At 34.4% G+C, this 16,998-nt stretch overlaps 2 protein-coding genes across 3 annotated transcripts in view; both read left to right on the plus strand.

Annotated features, from left to right (window-relative positions):
- Positions 1-16,672, plus strand: part of LOC119085612 — a 31,817-nt gene extending 15,145 nt beyond the window's left edge. The window contains exons 5-6 of the mRNA XM_037196035.1: positions 11,489-11,493; positions 16,636-16,672. The gene's annotated coding sequence lies outside the window, so the exon portion shown is untranslated. The remainder of the gene's footprint in view (positions 1-11,488; positions 11,494-16,635) is intronic.
- LOC119085613 lies at positions 2,291-3,759 on the plus strand. 2 transcript variants are annotated; one of them, XM_037196036.1, is made up of 5 exons: positions 2,291-2,441; positions 2,526-2,661; positions 2,736-2,926; positions 2,987-3,165; positions 3,517-3,759. In XM_037196036.1, exons 1-5 carry the CDS (start codon positions 2,382-2,384, stop codon positions 3,566-3,568), a joined length of 618 nt encoding a protein of 205 aa, XP_037051931.1. In that variant the 5' UTR covers positions 2,291-2,381; the 3' UTR covers positions 3,569-3,759. The 2 variants fall into 2 exon arrangements, with proteins under 2 accessions (XP_037051931.1, XP_037051932.1); XM_037196037.1 differs by having other exon boundaries at positions 2,293-2,441; positions 2,544-2,661; positions 3,517-3,755.
- Positions 16,673-16,998: the final 326 nt, after the last annotated feature.

Below are 16,998 nucleotides of genomic sequence, written 5' to 3' on the forward strand. Positions count from 1 at the left end.
CTTGATGAATTAATACAGTTGATGAAATAAAAATATGAATTTTGTGCTCAATAATTAACGATGTTACTGATGAAAGTTAAATACGTTTATGATTATTCAGTTGAATATACAAATTTCTGTGCTCAAATGTTTTGTATAGTTTATTAAACCTAATCATCAGCCGGCAAAATCGACTCATAACAAAATAGGAATTTTATAAAAATATTTAAGTTCAACAACACACACCTTGTGCTGAAAATATCCGGCCAACCCTTATGTTTACCACATGTAGTTTTATAATCTACCTTGAGTGCTTGCATGAAAAAAATAAAAATAAAACAACGACCAGACCCAGACATCGTTTCACTTGTTTTTGCCAGAAAACTTCTCAAAAATTCAACGAAAAATATACAATTTTGTGTGTTCTATCAAATGCAGCAACATACACACAAAAACATAACGAGCCCATAAGGTAAATTCAGGTCGTTTACCCGAATAGGGTATGTATTTTTTCGGGGTTATACCACCCATCAAACTCTCGAATGTGTATAGAACGAAATGCTATAATACAGCCAATGTTTGCGCTGGAAAAACGTCTTCTTAGATATTTTTCATTTTCGCCCGCATTGCAAATTGCAACTCATTCCTTGTTACGGATTTTTTTTTCTTGTGCCCAAACTCCGAACAGCATAGCCTCCCACGAAAATCATCAGTCGATTTTCTCTTCGATGCATGTTTCATGAATTTTTTTTTATGTATTTTTCAATGACGAGAAGTTGCTTTGTTTTTCTCATTCTTTTTTTTTTGCTGCTGCAGTTATTCGAGTCAGAGAGGCTTTATTGAAGAAGCTGAAACATTTATTGGAATTCATTAGTCGGGAGTTCTTTAATATAAAGAATTGAACAATGTTCGACTCTATTGACAGCACTCAAGAAATCCGGAATTATATGAAATTACTGAGTATCAAGAAGGGCGATTTTTTATTAGATAGACAGACATGTAAAAAACAATCGAACGTACAACCAATTATATAAGTTTTCAGTAAGAAGGCTTTACTTTAATTAATTTAATTCAGTTTCAAAAAATCTGATCCAGAAATTTTGCGTAGTTTGATAAGGGTTCGAAAACAAATGTGAGGTATGTAGCTCAATGTATTCATTAGAGCTTAATACTAGCGACTTTGTTGCAGTATTGTATTGTTTGAAAAACAGCCTATCGAAATCGGACGCATTTTCAAGTGGACTTTTTTATAGGTGCCTAGAAGCCAAAACCGCTTAAAAAAAATTGGAAGGTTGTGTGGCTGGTGAAACGTAATCAAAAACCGAAAACTTGCACTTTTTTTTACATAAATTTCTACTGTTACACGAGCCGTACGGGGTCGTGTGGGGTGTCATTGGAAAGGAAATCAGATGTACTATTGAGCCGAATAGGGACTTATTGGTTTAAACTAAATCTATGCTAGAATAAAATGAAATATTTTAAAATGAGAGAAATCGATCCCCCAATGGATATCTGAGTCTTAATAATAGTAAGCAAAATACAATACCAATGAATTTATGTATTGAATAGGCATTACGAGATTAAATTTTGTAGATTCTCTGCAAATAAAAAATTCAATCTCGTCCAGTGATAATTGTCTTCCAAATTTTTCAGTAAGAAATGTGGAAATTACCTGTACTTAATAGAGAAGTGAGGATTTAAATGTGATATTGAGGTAAGTAATTTCAAAAACATATCAAAGTTCTCAAGTAAAAATATTCTTCTCAGCCCAATTCTTTATGGCTTCAATGTAAATATTTCCAAGGCTGTAAACTTTAGGGAGGTCACACAGATCACCATTTTATTAGATACGCGGGAACACACCTTCTCCAAAATTGAATTTCTATGGTGTGGTGAATTTGTTGTATGAAACGTGGTGTGTCAGCCGCGTATCTACATCTACATGATCTCCCCAAAGTTTCAGCAAATTTCAGTCAACATTGTGAAAGGTTTATTTTCACAAGTTTCATTCAGAGTAATGTCATGTTTAGATCACTATTAGCTTTGTCTAGTGATTTGTTCATAGTGCTATGCTATTAGCCAATATGGTCATAACAAGTGACAAAAAAAATAAAAGTCCATTTTTCATGTTAGTTTGGTTGAACCGAAGACCGAAGTAAAGCCATGCCTAGTGAACACATGAAAACATCTCTGCAATCTCTGTTAAGGTTGCGATTGCCATCTCTCTGAATTTGATGCAGTCAAAATAACATCGCAAATACTTGCGCCTTATGAAAGTACAGTTGTGTGAGTATTACAGCAACTGTTGCCTAATCGTATGATTGCTGACTTCAGTCAGACACGAACCTTCGATCTAAGCTGCTTCGAGTGAAAAAAAAAAAAATTAAACAAAAAACACCAACATGGCCGATCGGGATTTTCAAGAAAAGCTTCAGCAGTTAAGATGTAAGGTCAAACAAGGGGTAAGTTACAAAATTATTTACCGTTGGTGAAAGATTCGGCGAATGCACACCACCGGAATTATTTCGAGTCTCATGCTTCACTAGTGTCTTTTCCACTGCCAGAAAGAAATGGAGAAACGAGCTCGTGCTGAACTTGAGCGTAAAAAGGCCACACTGATTGATAAGAAGACCAAATATTTACTTTTGAAGCTGCAGAATGATCTGCTCGATGTCGAGCTAGGTAAGAGTTTACATTCTTTACAATCATTCCGGCGGAAAGGGTTACTATATGCTTTGGCTTTGTTTCACTTTCAGATCTAAAGGGCAGACTTAGAGCCAAGGAAAGTGCCCGGGGGGCGCATTACTGGAGCAAAATCGAAAAGGAGGTGGATGACAAGATCAAAAGAATGGATGGTGCACTTAGTGAATTGGATGCTGAAAAACGAGACGAAAGTAACATGATCGTGAATTTCTTTAATTGGGTTAAAGATATCCCGAAAAATTTCGTAAATTTTTATCTCGCTGTCATGTTGTCGAGATCGCTTAAAATAAAACTTCATTCGCAGAGCGACGAAGTGTTGAGCCAAAAAGTGGTCGACCTTCAGCAGAAGGGGGAAGAGACGAAAAAGTGCATTCAGGAACTTGAAAAACAGAAGGAAGAAGTACGTGCAGAAACGGCGGCAGAATTAGCGATAAAGCAAGAGCGAAATGACACTTTGGATGCCTTTTCCAAAGACGTGAAGACGTAAGTTTCTTTCTTTTTTAAACAATTGACACAACAACAAAAATATCAAAAATTTAATTCGGCTTACAACAACAATAACGGACGAAGCGAATTTTTCTGACTCGAATCTTTATCTATAAATCTTGCCATAAATTGCTTATTATTACTTGAACCAGGCTCAAAGTCTTAAAGCTTTCGAATTTGAATTCTTTAAAAACAGGAGAATTTTAGATACAGAACTTTATGCTAGGTGTCCTTGCCATCTGCAAAACTTTGTTGATTTCTAACTTTGGCTAATTTCGATCAGACACCGATTTTATCCTCGCTTGAACGGAAATTAATTAATTATCACAAAAATTTCGTATTTCACAGTGCCATCGTCCAAATTGAGGCCGAATTACGCCGTCGCAAAGTACAGAAATAAAATGTCGCATACCGCGACCACATCCATTCATATAACCAGCTCCGAGACGAATTTATTATTTTCTGTTTTGATTTTTTTGTGATATTTGAAGGTTTCTTTTGTTAAAAATTTTATTTTCCGACAAGTTTGAATTGTTCCAGGTTCAGTGGACATACAGTTACCAAAAATAAACTGTTTTCGAAATGTCCTAAGCGAAACTATTTGTTTCAATTTCGGTGCAGGAAAACAACTCCGTGAGGATGATGTGATTCAGAGGATAAGAGTTCTCCGCAAGGAAACAGGATCATAATTTCAACGACAGTTTTTGGTGGAATGCGAAATCGAGAGATTATTAACCAAAATTGGAACATTGAAATTCTTGACGATCATTTTTTGAATGGTGTTGTGTTGATAGCCACTAACGTTTCATCGAAAATGATTCGGAGGTACGCTTATGAGGAAGCATAAAGGCATTCGATGATATTTCGCTAAATTTATAGAAAATTGATTCAGTGTCAAAAACAGGAACAACACCCCATATAAAAAGTGGTAGTTGTCTCGAGTGAGGCCTAGCTAGAGAAACTTGATAATTTCAGTACAATTCAATAAAACTAATCAGGGCGTCTCGGTTTTTTATACTTTAAGAGAACTGATCATTGATTCCTTATTTGTTTAGCCCATAGTTTAGTCATGCTTGGGTAAATTATTTCCAATTTTAGAATTCTTTTCGCCCATATCTGATAGAAACGGGTGCGGTTTTTCGGAAAACATTTTCCCATATTTTCTTCAACTTTCTAACATTTCCCTAGACTTTCCCAAATTTTTATTAATTTAAAAAATATATTTTTGGGAAAAGTATAGGAAAATTCGGGAATATGAGGACAAATTTAGGAAAAAGGCACTTGGACCAGGACTTCACATATAGCTTCACATATTTTCATCAGATTTTTTGTGAGCTCAGACTCTGGCTGTTAGCTACGAGAATAATTTAAAAATACTAACTGACGACACTCCAAATTTTTAAGACGTAATTACTACATGATCACGACGTTTTTAGTGTACGACCTATAATATGTTAGCAGACCCCACTATTTAAGTTGAATAAAAACCCAAACAAATCAATAAACTTTGAATACGCATTTAATACATTGTCATGATGACCACAAGGTTTGTCTGCTGGTTTATTTCCTATTTTTGTATTGTTACTAACTTAAGCTGAACGACTCTACATCGTTTTTTTCTTTTTTGTAAAAAGTCTTGGTAATTTCCATGAAAGATAATGTCCGGGGGTTTTTTTGAGAACGAGTTGGTTCACAAAAGCGTAAATACGTAGTAGTAGACAGACAAACTGGTTTATCTTTAAACGAAATTTATTTTGATCCATCATTCAGCTAAACAAAATCTTTATCAATTTGCTCATCGGACAACAGAAACGTTACAGACACCGAACGAGCATATTCCGATTCTATTTTCAAGTGCATCAACAGTGAAAAATTTTAAAATGAAGGAAATAATCTTCATCGTCATCGCTTTTTGTATCTTCGCGGTAAGGAAAAAATGGTGATACTCTTAAAGACAAATCAAAAATATCTTCACTTCAGTTAAATAATGCTGATCCCGAACCTAGACCAATACCACAGTTTTTCTTATTACGTGCACAGCAAGAAGCTGACGCAAGAAACGCTGCGGAACGAGATGCGACAGAGGCCCGAAACGCTGCTGCTCGAGAAGCAACAGAAGCTAGAAATGCTGCAGCTCGTGAAGCAGTAGAAGCCCGAAACGCTGCCGCTCGAGAAGCAACAGAAGCTAGAAATGCTGCAGCTAGAGAAGCTGCACGTCGTAATAATTATTATAGGCGACCAAACTACCCACAAAACCTTGGCTTTAATCAACAGCCAGGGTTCGGACAATCATATTACCCTCAACCTACCGGTTTTAATCAGCAGCCAGGGTTCTTTTGAGTTAGTTAATTGGAAAAAGTAATAAAAACCTTCGAACTAAGTATAAATTTTTCAAATTTAATTTCTCATTTCTTGTAGAGCTGTGCTAAGTCGATATGCGAAGTAATTTACAGTTCTTTGAGTGGTACGATAACGCGGTTAACTTTGAGATGTGGAAGCTCAGTACTTGGCTAATTAGGTGAGATTACTCTTAAACTGTTTCAATAAAAAGCAATTATCAATGTTTCAATGTATCACTTAGTTTTCTTTTAAGAAAGTATCGATTGTGCTTCGAAAACATAAGGACGTAGATTTTGGTACTAAATGAATTGATTGAAAAGTGAATTTGTGAGGTGTTAATATTATTAGAGTTGCTGAGGCAAAAATGTAAAATTTAAATTTAAATGTTTGCACTTAGTTACATAAAGTGCAATGTACTTAGTGCATTCATGTCCAGGTCACAAGACCATCAAAAATATTTATTATCGTGTACATGTTACAGTGATTTTCTTATAGCTTTCAAGGGCTTCGGCGAGCTTTTTTGAACTTTAGATTAAACTTAAAAGCTTATCAAAGCTCGATACGATTTTCAAGTTAGTAGAAAATTAGTCAGAATCTCTTAAAATAAACCAAAACTTCAACTTCAAAGTTACTTGTAACATGACACCAAATTTATTGTAATAATTCAACATCTCACTTCAACTAAAATATCAAATTTAATTAAAACTCTTCTTGAAAATAAAGGTTGCACATTTTAGGTTGAACTGAAATGTTGCACATTTTCTACTCTATTCGTCATTCTGAAATAGTATGTTGTGTTACAAGTATTGTAATGTTGATTTTTTCAGCACTAGACCCAAGTTTTCCTTACGAGCGGAGCGACGAGCGAGTAAGGAAAATTGGGTCGTGTGCTGAAAAAATCTCATTACAATACGTGTAACACATCATGCTTTGTGCCAACCGAGAATTGAAATAGACAAGAGCACAAAAAATCATAATTTTCATTGTAAACAATCACTCTTCAAATTTGATCGATCACGTTGCTTTGCATTTTTTTAAAACGAATGCTGTAACAACTCATACAAATTCCATATCAACACTGCTTTGAGTGTTGTAATATCACATCAAACGGGTGCTGAAATAAGTCACTTTACAACACTAAAATGAGTGCTGAAAAGAGTCGCATTTCAATTCTCGGTGGCACAAAGATTTCTATCAAACCCAAGATTGTTGTATTTTGAAATGTGGTAAATAATACCAGACATGTCATCGAACACAATTGAAGGGATAGCACAAATTGATTAATCAAAATATCCAAAAATGTTCCGTTACGTTTCGAATTCGCATACGAACCAGAAAGAAAAATTGTTTCGATAAAACGAGAATATTATTCAATTTTCATTGCATTCCTTCACTTTAAATGGAACATTACAGTCCAATTATTCCAAAATTATCTGCGAATTATATGAACCGCGCACTAAGAAACTTATTAAAATGAACGACCGATAATTGAAGCTCGACCTGTGATCTCTCGTGCATCTCTATTCCAGATAGATCAATTTAGCTGCAAGTTGAGTCCCGTCTATTGTTGTTTTTATTCAGTCGCGAATGCGAACACAGTTAACGTATTGGATATAGATATAATATGAAAACAGAACGAAAAAGACCTACGAAGAAATTCTACGAAAGTAATGAGATTTTCAGCTGATTACAATTTCTTCTGCACTTTTTTTTAGCGATGCACACACGGTAACTTAGACATTGTCGGTACATCACATTGAGTTGTTAAGATTTGAAGCAAGGAATCCCTTCTATAGATACGCGAAATGAAAAATATGTTTTAATGAATTCCGATAAACGATTAGAGAAAAAAAAAAATCTTCCAACTATGATCACAGATGACGGTACAAAATGTGATAATCCATTTTTCCCATCTACTCAATCTTATACATTCATTACGTGAGCTGATTATCAAGATCATTTCTTTATTTTGTTCAAGACATTATTATCTCAATTGTCGCATTTTATGATCAATTATTGTCGAAAATGCTAATAGAGTGAACTATGCACTTGCTGATAAATAAAACTGATGCAAAACAACTTCTACACCTTACTAGCACTTAAAGGTATGCACATAATAATAATAATAACAAAAAATCGAAATTAATTCATTTTCATCGTACATATTACAAATGATTTATCGACTAAATAGAATATTTATACGGAAAACCGCCTCAGCGGATTTATGGCCAATTAACTTTCGGTTTGTTTTTTACGCGCTTCAAGGGAATGCATTCACGCACTTGCTTTAATTGATGGAAGGAAAATCGTACTTACCTATCACAGACGCAGTTACACCTTATAAATTTCTGGACCGTTGTTTTGGTCTGACCGAATGTTTTGAATTTTTTCTATGCGTTGTGTGTTGGGTGACGTCACTCACTATCTGATCTTGAGTGGGAAACACGGGACTGTAAATGACGTCGTAAGTCATTGAGTATCTGTGGATAATAAGACACATATCTTCAGATCCAACTATTTTAATTCGACATGAGTAACAGCCTCAAGACCTGAGTTCATTTCTAATTTCAGATATTTACAGGGGATAAAAGAAGACTCCGAAAATTCGTAGAAAATATCCGCAAGGTGTGTAGCATCGTCAACTATTTGAGCAATTACTTAAATGGTACTTTACAGATTAATCAAATTTTATTAACATTATGACTGCATCAAAGGAATGTTATGGTAAACATTTATGATTCAACCATTATATTCCACTCTTTATAAACCGTTCGTTTATCATAAATATATTTCCGAATAAAATAGAGCGGTTTATTATGTTCTGATAACAAAACATCTGCATCGGCCGACCATCAATGTAAAATGAGAGTATTGTACACGGAAGAAAAAGCGTTCGATTCGATTGAAACTTATCTTCGATTTGAGTTTGCATTCAGGAATTGCTCTTATTTAGTTTTAATAAAAAATGAAAAACTTTTAGCTCAAGATGAAAAGAACGCAATTTCTTTCAATTTTAAAGTTATATCCAAATGAAAGTGACTTTTGGTTGGAGTGAGCGTCGAAAAGCTTTTTGAACCATAAGCTTTTTTGGAATTTTGGGAAAGTTAATTAAATTCCACAAAAGTCTTTCTTTAAGTTCTAAAAAAGTTTATTCGATGTTGCTCAGATTCTTTTATTTGGCAAATAAAAGAATCTGAGCAACATCGATTACACTTTTTAAATTCTTAATCTGCTCATCACCGAAAGAATCTCTCTTTAACGATAGCAAAGAAATCAATTTTATTGTTTGGTTCAACATGACCAAAGTACCCCAAAAAATTAACTAGAAAAATAAAGAAAAAAAGAAAAATATTGGTGACCATCTAGACTAAAGGTCACAATTTCGATCTTCTTTCATCAAAAAAAAAGAAATTTTTAAAATCAGTTAAGTTTCACTTAAGGCCAGGTTAAGGCGCCTTACTCGCGGAATGTGGACATTCGCGTTAGTGAGGCATCCTAACCTAACCCTAAGGTATCTGGAGCTTTGTGCTGACGGCCCAAAGACACGATCAATTTTGCGTCCACATACAATGGAAAACGCAGCATAATTCTCGATCTCAGCAACACAAAATTGCTCATGTGTTTTCACTGAAAACTTTTCAGTCTCAGCCCCCGGTTAATTTCAAGTGTTACAAACCTGATAGTTGCTTACAGTACGGTGTTAAAAAGCAAAGAACATTTTTCTCTGTGTAAAATTACCTACGTACGTAAAAAATGCAGCTTATAATTGCCATAAGGTAATTAATGTTCACAGCATTTCCTTGTTTTCTGAGAGTGATACACAATAAAGCTGATGACCGCAACCTTTTTTTATTATATCCCTTTATGTCGAATCAATTTTATGTGCACAATATTCAGTTAAAACGAAGAATGATTATGTTCGTGGGAATAAAGAGCGATTGATTTTGTTTTAAATATGTTAGAGAGAGGTACAATTAGTCAATCATCAAATATTTCATTAATTATTCTGCATAATTAACTCAATATGTGTGTAATTGTATTGTTATTTTTTTTATTAATGGAAATGGAACTGCATAATTGGCAGATATAATATGGTAAATGGTTATAATATACGATTTTATTGCAATGGAATCAAATAACACATACAATTTCGAATAAGCGGCTAAAGTGTCAGTCAGATAATTCGTTGAAAATTTATTGCAAATGAAGCTGTTGACTGATGCCCATATAATATAATTGTACTGCGGTGGAAAAGTTAATTTGGCATTAGATTGATTTGAAATTATTTACACTTTCACGTGTTCGAGAAGTTTTTTTTTCCGATGGTTTCAGTCATTTCAGTCGTTACAGTTATTGTAATTATGGGCAGATGGTCGGTTGTTACTGTGTGTATATAAAACAAGACCTATTTCATTGTGACATATCACTGAAAATATTAACAAAATAATTTGAAGAAGTTTTAGGGTTGAATGCGATCTCGGTGAAATTGGCTCATTGCTATCAGAATGATGTGGAAATATATCCCAAAATTCTGAAGTTCACTCATTTCGTTGCATATTCATAAATTCGTCTGTGCATGAAAGGCTGCAAATCTATAATGAACCATAAAAACAGTCAGTGTCCTCCAAGAGAAGAATGCGAATAGTTTTCAAAAAGGATTGCGATTATTGTAGAAACTATTTTCACCATAAGTATATAAACACTGAAGGTAATGCAAATCCATAGAAAAACTCCCTAGTTTCGTGTCAACATAATTTTTATAACGTTGGTTACAAGTCAAATTCAATTTGTTAGATTGCAACACATGTTAAAAGTTAATATTACCCAAATAGCATTATTACGCCAAACGTCATGGTTGCAACATAACAGATCTTGGGTCTAACTTGGGTTCCGTAAAGTGTTTGCACTACCTCCAGTATTTATATTCTTTGATTACACCCGATTACAACGCTATAAAATAAGGAACTAGTTATTTTCGCAACAAGTGACGATGTTGTATACAACTCGATGATAAATGCTTTTTTAGGCACACGATATGTATTGTCACTCACGGCCTATGGCCCTGAGTGACAATCTACACGTCTAGTGCCTAAAAAGCATATAAATAACTATTAAATGCTTTTTTAGCGAATGAGAGGTATCCAGATCGAGCCGGAGGCGAGTGCTGGAATCGAATCCGCTTAAAAAGTATTATAGAATAAGTTGGTATGTTTTCCTAAACGACGAAATCGCGATATTTCAACACTAGTTAGGAAATAGCTATTGTCGTTATTTACGCAACGATTGAGCAGGCCGGAAGAGTTACGTGTTAAGTTTTCCATGCTCAACACTTGAAAGTTTAGACCTAAACCACACTCGAGAACACGCGTCTGTACAATATTTGTTTCAGTAAATTAATGATAAATTTTCCCGAATATTAAATGAAAACAAAACTTTACATTCGCGATGTTGGATTTTCAAAATATTAAACTAAACTGACAACTACCAAAAATGTCAATTACGTAAACGAAATGTGCATCATACAAACTGATGTTGGGGACACATTTTGCCGTACGAAATACCTGTCTAGGAATAATTCGTCTAAGGTCTACAACAGATGCGTATACAACTTTTCATGCTGAGGGCCTAAATTACGAGAAAAATTCCGTAATTTATGCCCAAGGTATGTAAAAGTACTTCCGGACTTCAGTCCTTGTCGTCCTCGTGACAATACTATCATAATATTGCTACGACTATTGCGACGACATCTACAATTATTAGTAGATTACAGCAGAGCCTATGTAAACGAGTAATACATGTGTGCGATGTTTGAGGCGTGTGAGCCGAAGGCGAACCGCCTAATTTCGCACACATGTATTACTCATTCACATAGGCTCTTCTGTACTGTTCTTTAATGTGTAGGCATCCTGTGCGTTGTATTTACATTGTCTAAGATGAAAACTACGAAACAATTTTGCATAAAAATAGCATTTCGGAACCTTTTCACTCCTAAACATTTTGCACTAAAATTTAATATTCATTTAGTAGGCATCGGTTGTGCACGCCATTTCGGCGATATTTATTTGACTTCTTTGTTGTTGTCATTCTCAGTTTCAGTGAAAAAATTTTGATTTTGTTGTTTAAAATTGTAAATTCAGTTGTGATTTTAGTGTTTTCTTAATTGTATCGTTGGCAAGTGCACCAAAAAATAGTTGTGCCTGCGTAAATTCTAATTTATATCGTGTTTTGTGTGAAGTGCAAACATAAACAAAATCATCGAAAAATTTCCGACCAGCGCATGTAAGTGATCGCGCATAGCATGTAAATCATCGAAAAGTCTAACATGTAAGTTCCATTTACATTCTCATCGCAGACAATGTAAATACAACGTACAGGATGCCTACACATTAAAAATTATTTCCACCACATTTCTGTAAGTATAGTCATTTCAAAAAATACTGCGATCCGAAACAGCATTTTATCTCCACTTTTGCTTCACCAGGGGCGGATCCAGCTTTTGCTCTGACCCAGGCGGATAGAAGACAAACAGTTTCTGACCCAGACGGCTTTTGTTTAAAAAAAAAATTTCTATGTAAAAATCTTCTTCTGACCCCCGGCGACCGCCTCGACCGCACATAGGTGGATCCGCGCCTGTGCTTCACGCGATCCATGGGAAAGGGAAGAGTAATTATGCTCTGTTTGTTTGTTTTGGTGTTTGTTCTGCATATTAGATAACGCCACCCTGGAATTAGTATGTTTTCCAGGTAAAATGAAGTTCTGTACCATTGGTCGATTACAATTTGGGCAAGATGACTTTTCCTTCATTCGCTTTCTATGTAACACTTACTCGTAGATATTCTAATAGTCCGTTGCCAATTCGCAACGTTAAAAATATCGAATGTCCTATTTATGTGAACTACGATCCGTAATTGTTATAGCCATGCTAATGGTGAGATTAATGCCATTAATTTCTCTGATATTTTTACTTATCGTAGTTTATATTGTTTCAGCTCCCTTAGGTCGCGAATAATCCAAAATCGGAAAAGCTTTTTCGTTTAAATTCTTGTGTATTGATGTTTAAACCTCGCAGTGTCTATCAACTCCCCAAAACAACTTTGTAAACGATATTCTAAACAAGAGCTACTTATTAATCATTAATTAACAGCTCTATTGCAATTAACTAATCTTCTATATTATAATGTATGAAGCTTGTAGCTTTTGTAGCCTGCATCACTTTCCGACGTGTTATTTAACGTGTAAACGTCAGACAATTCTTACGAGTATATTATGCTTTTGTGGGGTGAACATAATTCGAATGACACAAAAGTCCCCTTGTTCTTTCTGCATTCCGTTGATTAGGTCTCGTTTTGTTTCCATGCATGTTACGTTGAGCAATCAATTTAAATGCATTATTATGCAATAAACGAGGACTTGTTGATTTTTGTACAGATTGCCGGAGGAAGTGTTGCGAAATTGAGTACAAAATATTTATTTAGTGGTAAACGGAAAATAGGTAGTTGAGGAGGGGGTCGTGTTTTCTATTTGTTTTGTGCTCGTTTACAATTGAAATTGTCTGCGATTGCACGTATTTTATGATAATACGTTTCAGCCTGATAAACACTCATTCAAAATGGTCATTCAAAAAGGTGTAACGATTTTCGCTGAACTTCTAACGAAAAACTGCAATCAAGCGATATCAAGGTTAATTCGAAGGTTTCGACAAAGTTTGCATTTCTCTTGGCTCCCAAACCAATTAAGTCAATGTTTTATAAATTCACCACAAAATGAGTTTCCTAATTTTTACAAAATGTTCAGAATCGATTGTATTAATGGTAACAGAAACGGAAACGTTCCGACAGCTGTCAGAGTATTTCTGACACTTTCGAATCGAATAGATCATTTTCTGAAGTTAAAAAAAATTTGGTACGTTAAAGGACACAATAATGAACCTAATATGTCGCTGAACTTTCACGATTTTCTCGACTTTTAATCGGTTTTATTGGAGGTTGAAATACAATGGAATACAGTTTGTTGTGGATTGGATCGATGATTTAAGCGCCATTTTGTCTACTTACAAGTAATAGTGGGTGTTTTGCCTTATTAATTTAGATTACACGGCTGAGTGCTAATGTTTTCCAATTGTAGCTAGCCAATGGTTGGTAGTTAGCTTGTTAACTATAATTTGATGAAAAACATGACACTGTTACAGTTACAACCAGTAAAAATTCGCCCTTTTTATTGATTGAATTTTTTACAGATTTGCGAAGACCAACTTCATTTTCGAAGGATCAAGCGCTCTAAAAGTGTCCTAAATTTACAATTGAATTTTTGGAGGTTGGAATCAGATTTCGTTTATTATTTCACAAGAGTTTTTAGAATCGTGTATTCCTACTTCTGATAGTGCGACAACATTTTTGGAGTGAAGTGAATTAATAGCATTTGTCAGTTATATCGGGGGGATTGAAATGTAATTATGTGATGAATAACAGCAATATTAATGTGGATCGATGAATTAAGCGCCATTTTGTCTACTTACAAGTAATAGTGGGTGTTTTTATTTTATTAATTTAGATTACACGGCAATGTAGGCTCATTTTTTTACAATGTAAAGCTAATAATGGTTGCTGGTTTGCTAGTCGTTAAATTTAATTTTATGAAAAGTAGCGGAAACAGTGTTGCAACAATGAAAACAAATAGTTACAAAGACATAACTAAGTATCCTAATTGATTTTAAATCTAAATTATATGCATTTAAGTGCATGCGATGATGGTAAGAGGTATATAGTAGGAATTGATAGAACCATTGCGGATACGGTCCTAAAATTTTCTTTGTTTTGTTTCGCTAGAAACTAGGATCCAAAAAGATTCGTTAAAAAACGTCGACTTGTTTGAGATGATCGCTTGTTTAGATCAAAATAAGTGACTGGTGATATGATTACCGTCTGTAAATAAATTGAAGAGAAGTCGTGAAATTTCGTTATTCTGCATGAAATATATTGTCCAGTTCATCGGCACTTCTATTTCAATTGTTGTGTTAAACAAATTCTTATTTGTGCCATTTATTTAAATGAGTTTACAGTATTGTACATACGGATACGGAGTAATTGTAAGAGTGAGTTTCTTTATTTTGCCTCCCATCGAAAGAAAAGAGCAATCTTGACTGATTTAATTAATGAGGTGCTGGCCTGACGTTTTAGATTTGAAAAACTAATAAAAAAGATGTTTTGTGATGAAGATAAATATTTTGTGATTTTTTTCAGGTTTGCATCCATTGACATTTTAATTGATTGATAATTGTGTACACTGAATGCTAAAAGGATTTTGATTTTGTTTCCGGTCCTTTATGGTAGGTATTAGTGAAGGATTCGTTAAAGTTTCCAGCTTAAGAATTAGGTTTACTAAGTGGAAATTTCGTCCATTGTAAAGGGCAAATAAATTATGAAGGAATAAGACAGTTGAACAATTGGAAACATTGTTAATTAGAAATTGTCCTACTTTTGCATAACTCTGGCTTTGCATTTTTAGTTCTCTGGCCCAGGAGAGGGATTACGGCATCAGTTCTCTTCTATCAAAACTCAACCGATAGAGAACGATTCACAATTTCATTGAAAGATGTCGCTACCACAAAGCCAATGCCAACAGAAAAATAATTAATTTTTTATTCGACAGATGTTAGTCACATAAAATGCCATCGTGAAGCACACCTCAGAACTGTGGAACAGTAATAAGTTTTTAAAACAGCCCTATATAGGCTTGGAATATGATGAAATGACAGCAAACGTTTTTTCAAACCCTTATCTAAGGTAGATATAATTACCTTGCCCTTATCGCCAAGCCGATATAGGGTCGATTGTTAAACGGAGATCATGTGCTATACGATGGCATTTTATTTGAGTGAAATACGTCGAGTAAAAAATAATTAATTTTCTGTTGAAAGTTCTGTTACTTCGGACATCTTTCAGTGAAATAGCGAAACGTTCTCTATCGGTAGAGTTTTGATAGATTTTAGAAAAGAGAAGTAATCCCGTAATCCCTCTCGAGATGGTGGGGTTCCAAGTTGGAGTGTGTGTCATTAATAGGATAACATCCCCATCAGCGTGATTTTTTCTCCTGGCCTGAAACGTATACCATTTTATTTAGCAACTTTCTGATAATCCTGTTGTCGGATCTCAAGGCAGGTACTATCAGTTCTAAAGCTAAATGAACCAATACTTCTAGAACCATAACTTTTAATCAGCTTTTTTGACATTAAGAGAAACTTCGCCAAAACTTCGACCAGTTTCTATGATAGTTCTGAAATATCCTTCTAGAACCAATACTTTTTATCAGCATCTTTGACATTTAGAGAAATTTCGCCAAAACTTCGACCAGTTTCAATAGTTCCAGATAGTTCAATTTGACCAGGCATGGTGTCATGGACATTGGGAATACTGATCTTACTGCAAATCCTTCCCCATAAGTTAAGTCATACTTATACTATTTTGTTTAGGTCGTGTTAAAGGTATCAATGTAAGGCTGACAAGGAAGATTGAACGACCAATTTGTTGATGACAGTTTCATAGGTGATATGAAGAATCGACGAATGTTTAAAATGACTTCGATTTTTCCATACATTTTAAACAAAAAGCCACAACTGTAAAGTAGGAACACTGCATCTTTAGACTATACCATTAGTTTTACTGTACATCGCTGGTGCAATCCATCAGAAGACAGAGCAGAAAATGTGAATTTTATCGCATAAAACAGTAAACGTTTTTTAGTAATATTAGAAATGTTTCAGTTTCATTCGTAATAATGGTCCACAAGACATCATGCCGTATCTGATGTATTTACTGGAAGATATTCAACAATGGTTATTTTCCTAACGAATGCTTAAAGGTTTTTTAAGGGAATTCTAAATCGCCAAAAAAAGCCTCTTAGCATAAGTAAGGAACAACGGTATTCATTACTCTCGTGCAGAGGTATTTTTAGTGACTGGTAAGAGCGAACGAGAAATCGTTTGGAGGAAAAAATTGTACTGAAAATTATTGAGGAAAGTCGAACGATTTGTTTAAATATTAAATGTATTAAACTTATTGGTCGAAGTTTTGGAGAAGTTACACAACTATTCTTAACCGTATCGTACCGTGTGAGGTTTTCAGTACATACAGAATTACTTTGTTTCCAAATGAAAGTGTAAAAACCTGACCTTTAATTTCCTTCATATTGAAAATTATATTTTGTATATAAAAGTGCGTTTCGTAATAGTTCCATCGGACTGGTAAAAAAAGGACATTCCGAAAGTATCAAAAGGAATAGATTAATAGCTGCTGACATCATGCAAACCGCTCGTCTCTATAAATTACTCTATGTAACATGCCAATGCAAAACCATCGATCAATTTTGAATTGGTGTGTTTGTGTTTGCGTTTGTTTTCGTACAATGTTAACGAAGTTTTATATATTCGCACAACACGCAAAATATCTTTAGAAAATAATAATAATAAAAAAAACATATCTCATAAAACCAAAA

The sequence above is a fragment of the Bradysia coprophila genome, chromosome X (assembly GCF_014529535.1).
Source record: "Bradysia coprophila strain Holo2 chromosome X, BU_Bcop_v1, whole genome shotgun sequence".
NCBI classification, from domain to species: Eukaryota; Metazoa; Arthropoda; class Insecta; order Diptera; family Sciaridae; genus Bradysia; species Bradysia coprophila.

Excerpts from the sequence above, each read along its gene's own strand:
- LOC119085613 (XM_037196036.1), top strand. The coding sequence starts at position 2,382 with ATGGCCGATCGGGATTTTCAAGAAAAGCTTCAGCAGTTAAGATGTAAG. Across the intron at positions 2,442-2,525 it reads GATGTAAGGTCAAACAAGGG|TGTCTTTTCCACTGCCAGAA; the intron begins GTAAGTTACAAA and ends ATGCTTCACTAG. Across the intron at positions 2,662-2,735 it reads TCTGCTCGATGTCGAGCTAG|ATCTAAAGGGCAGACTTAGA; the intron begins GTAAGAGTTTAC and ends TTTCACTTTCAG.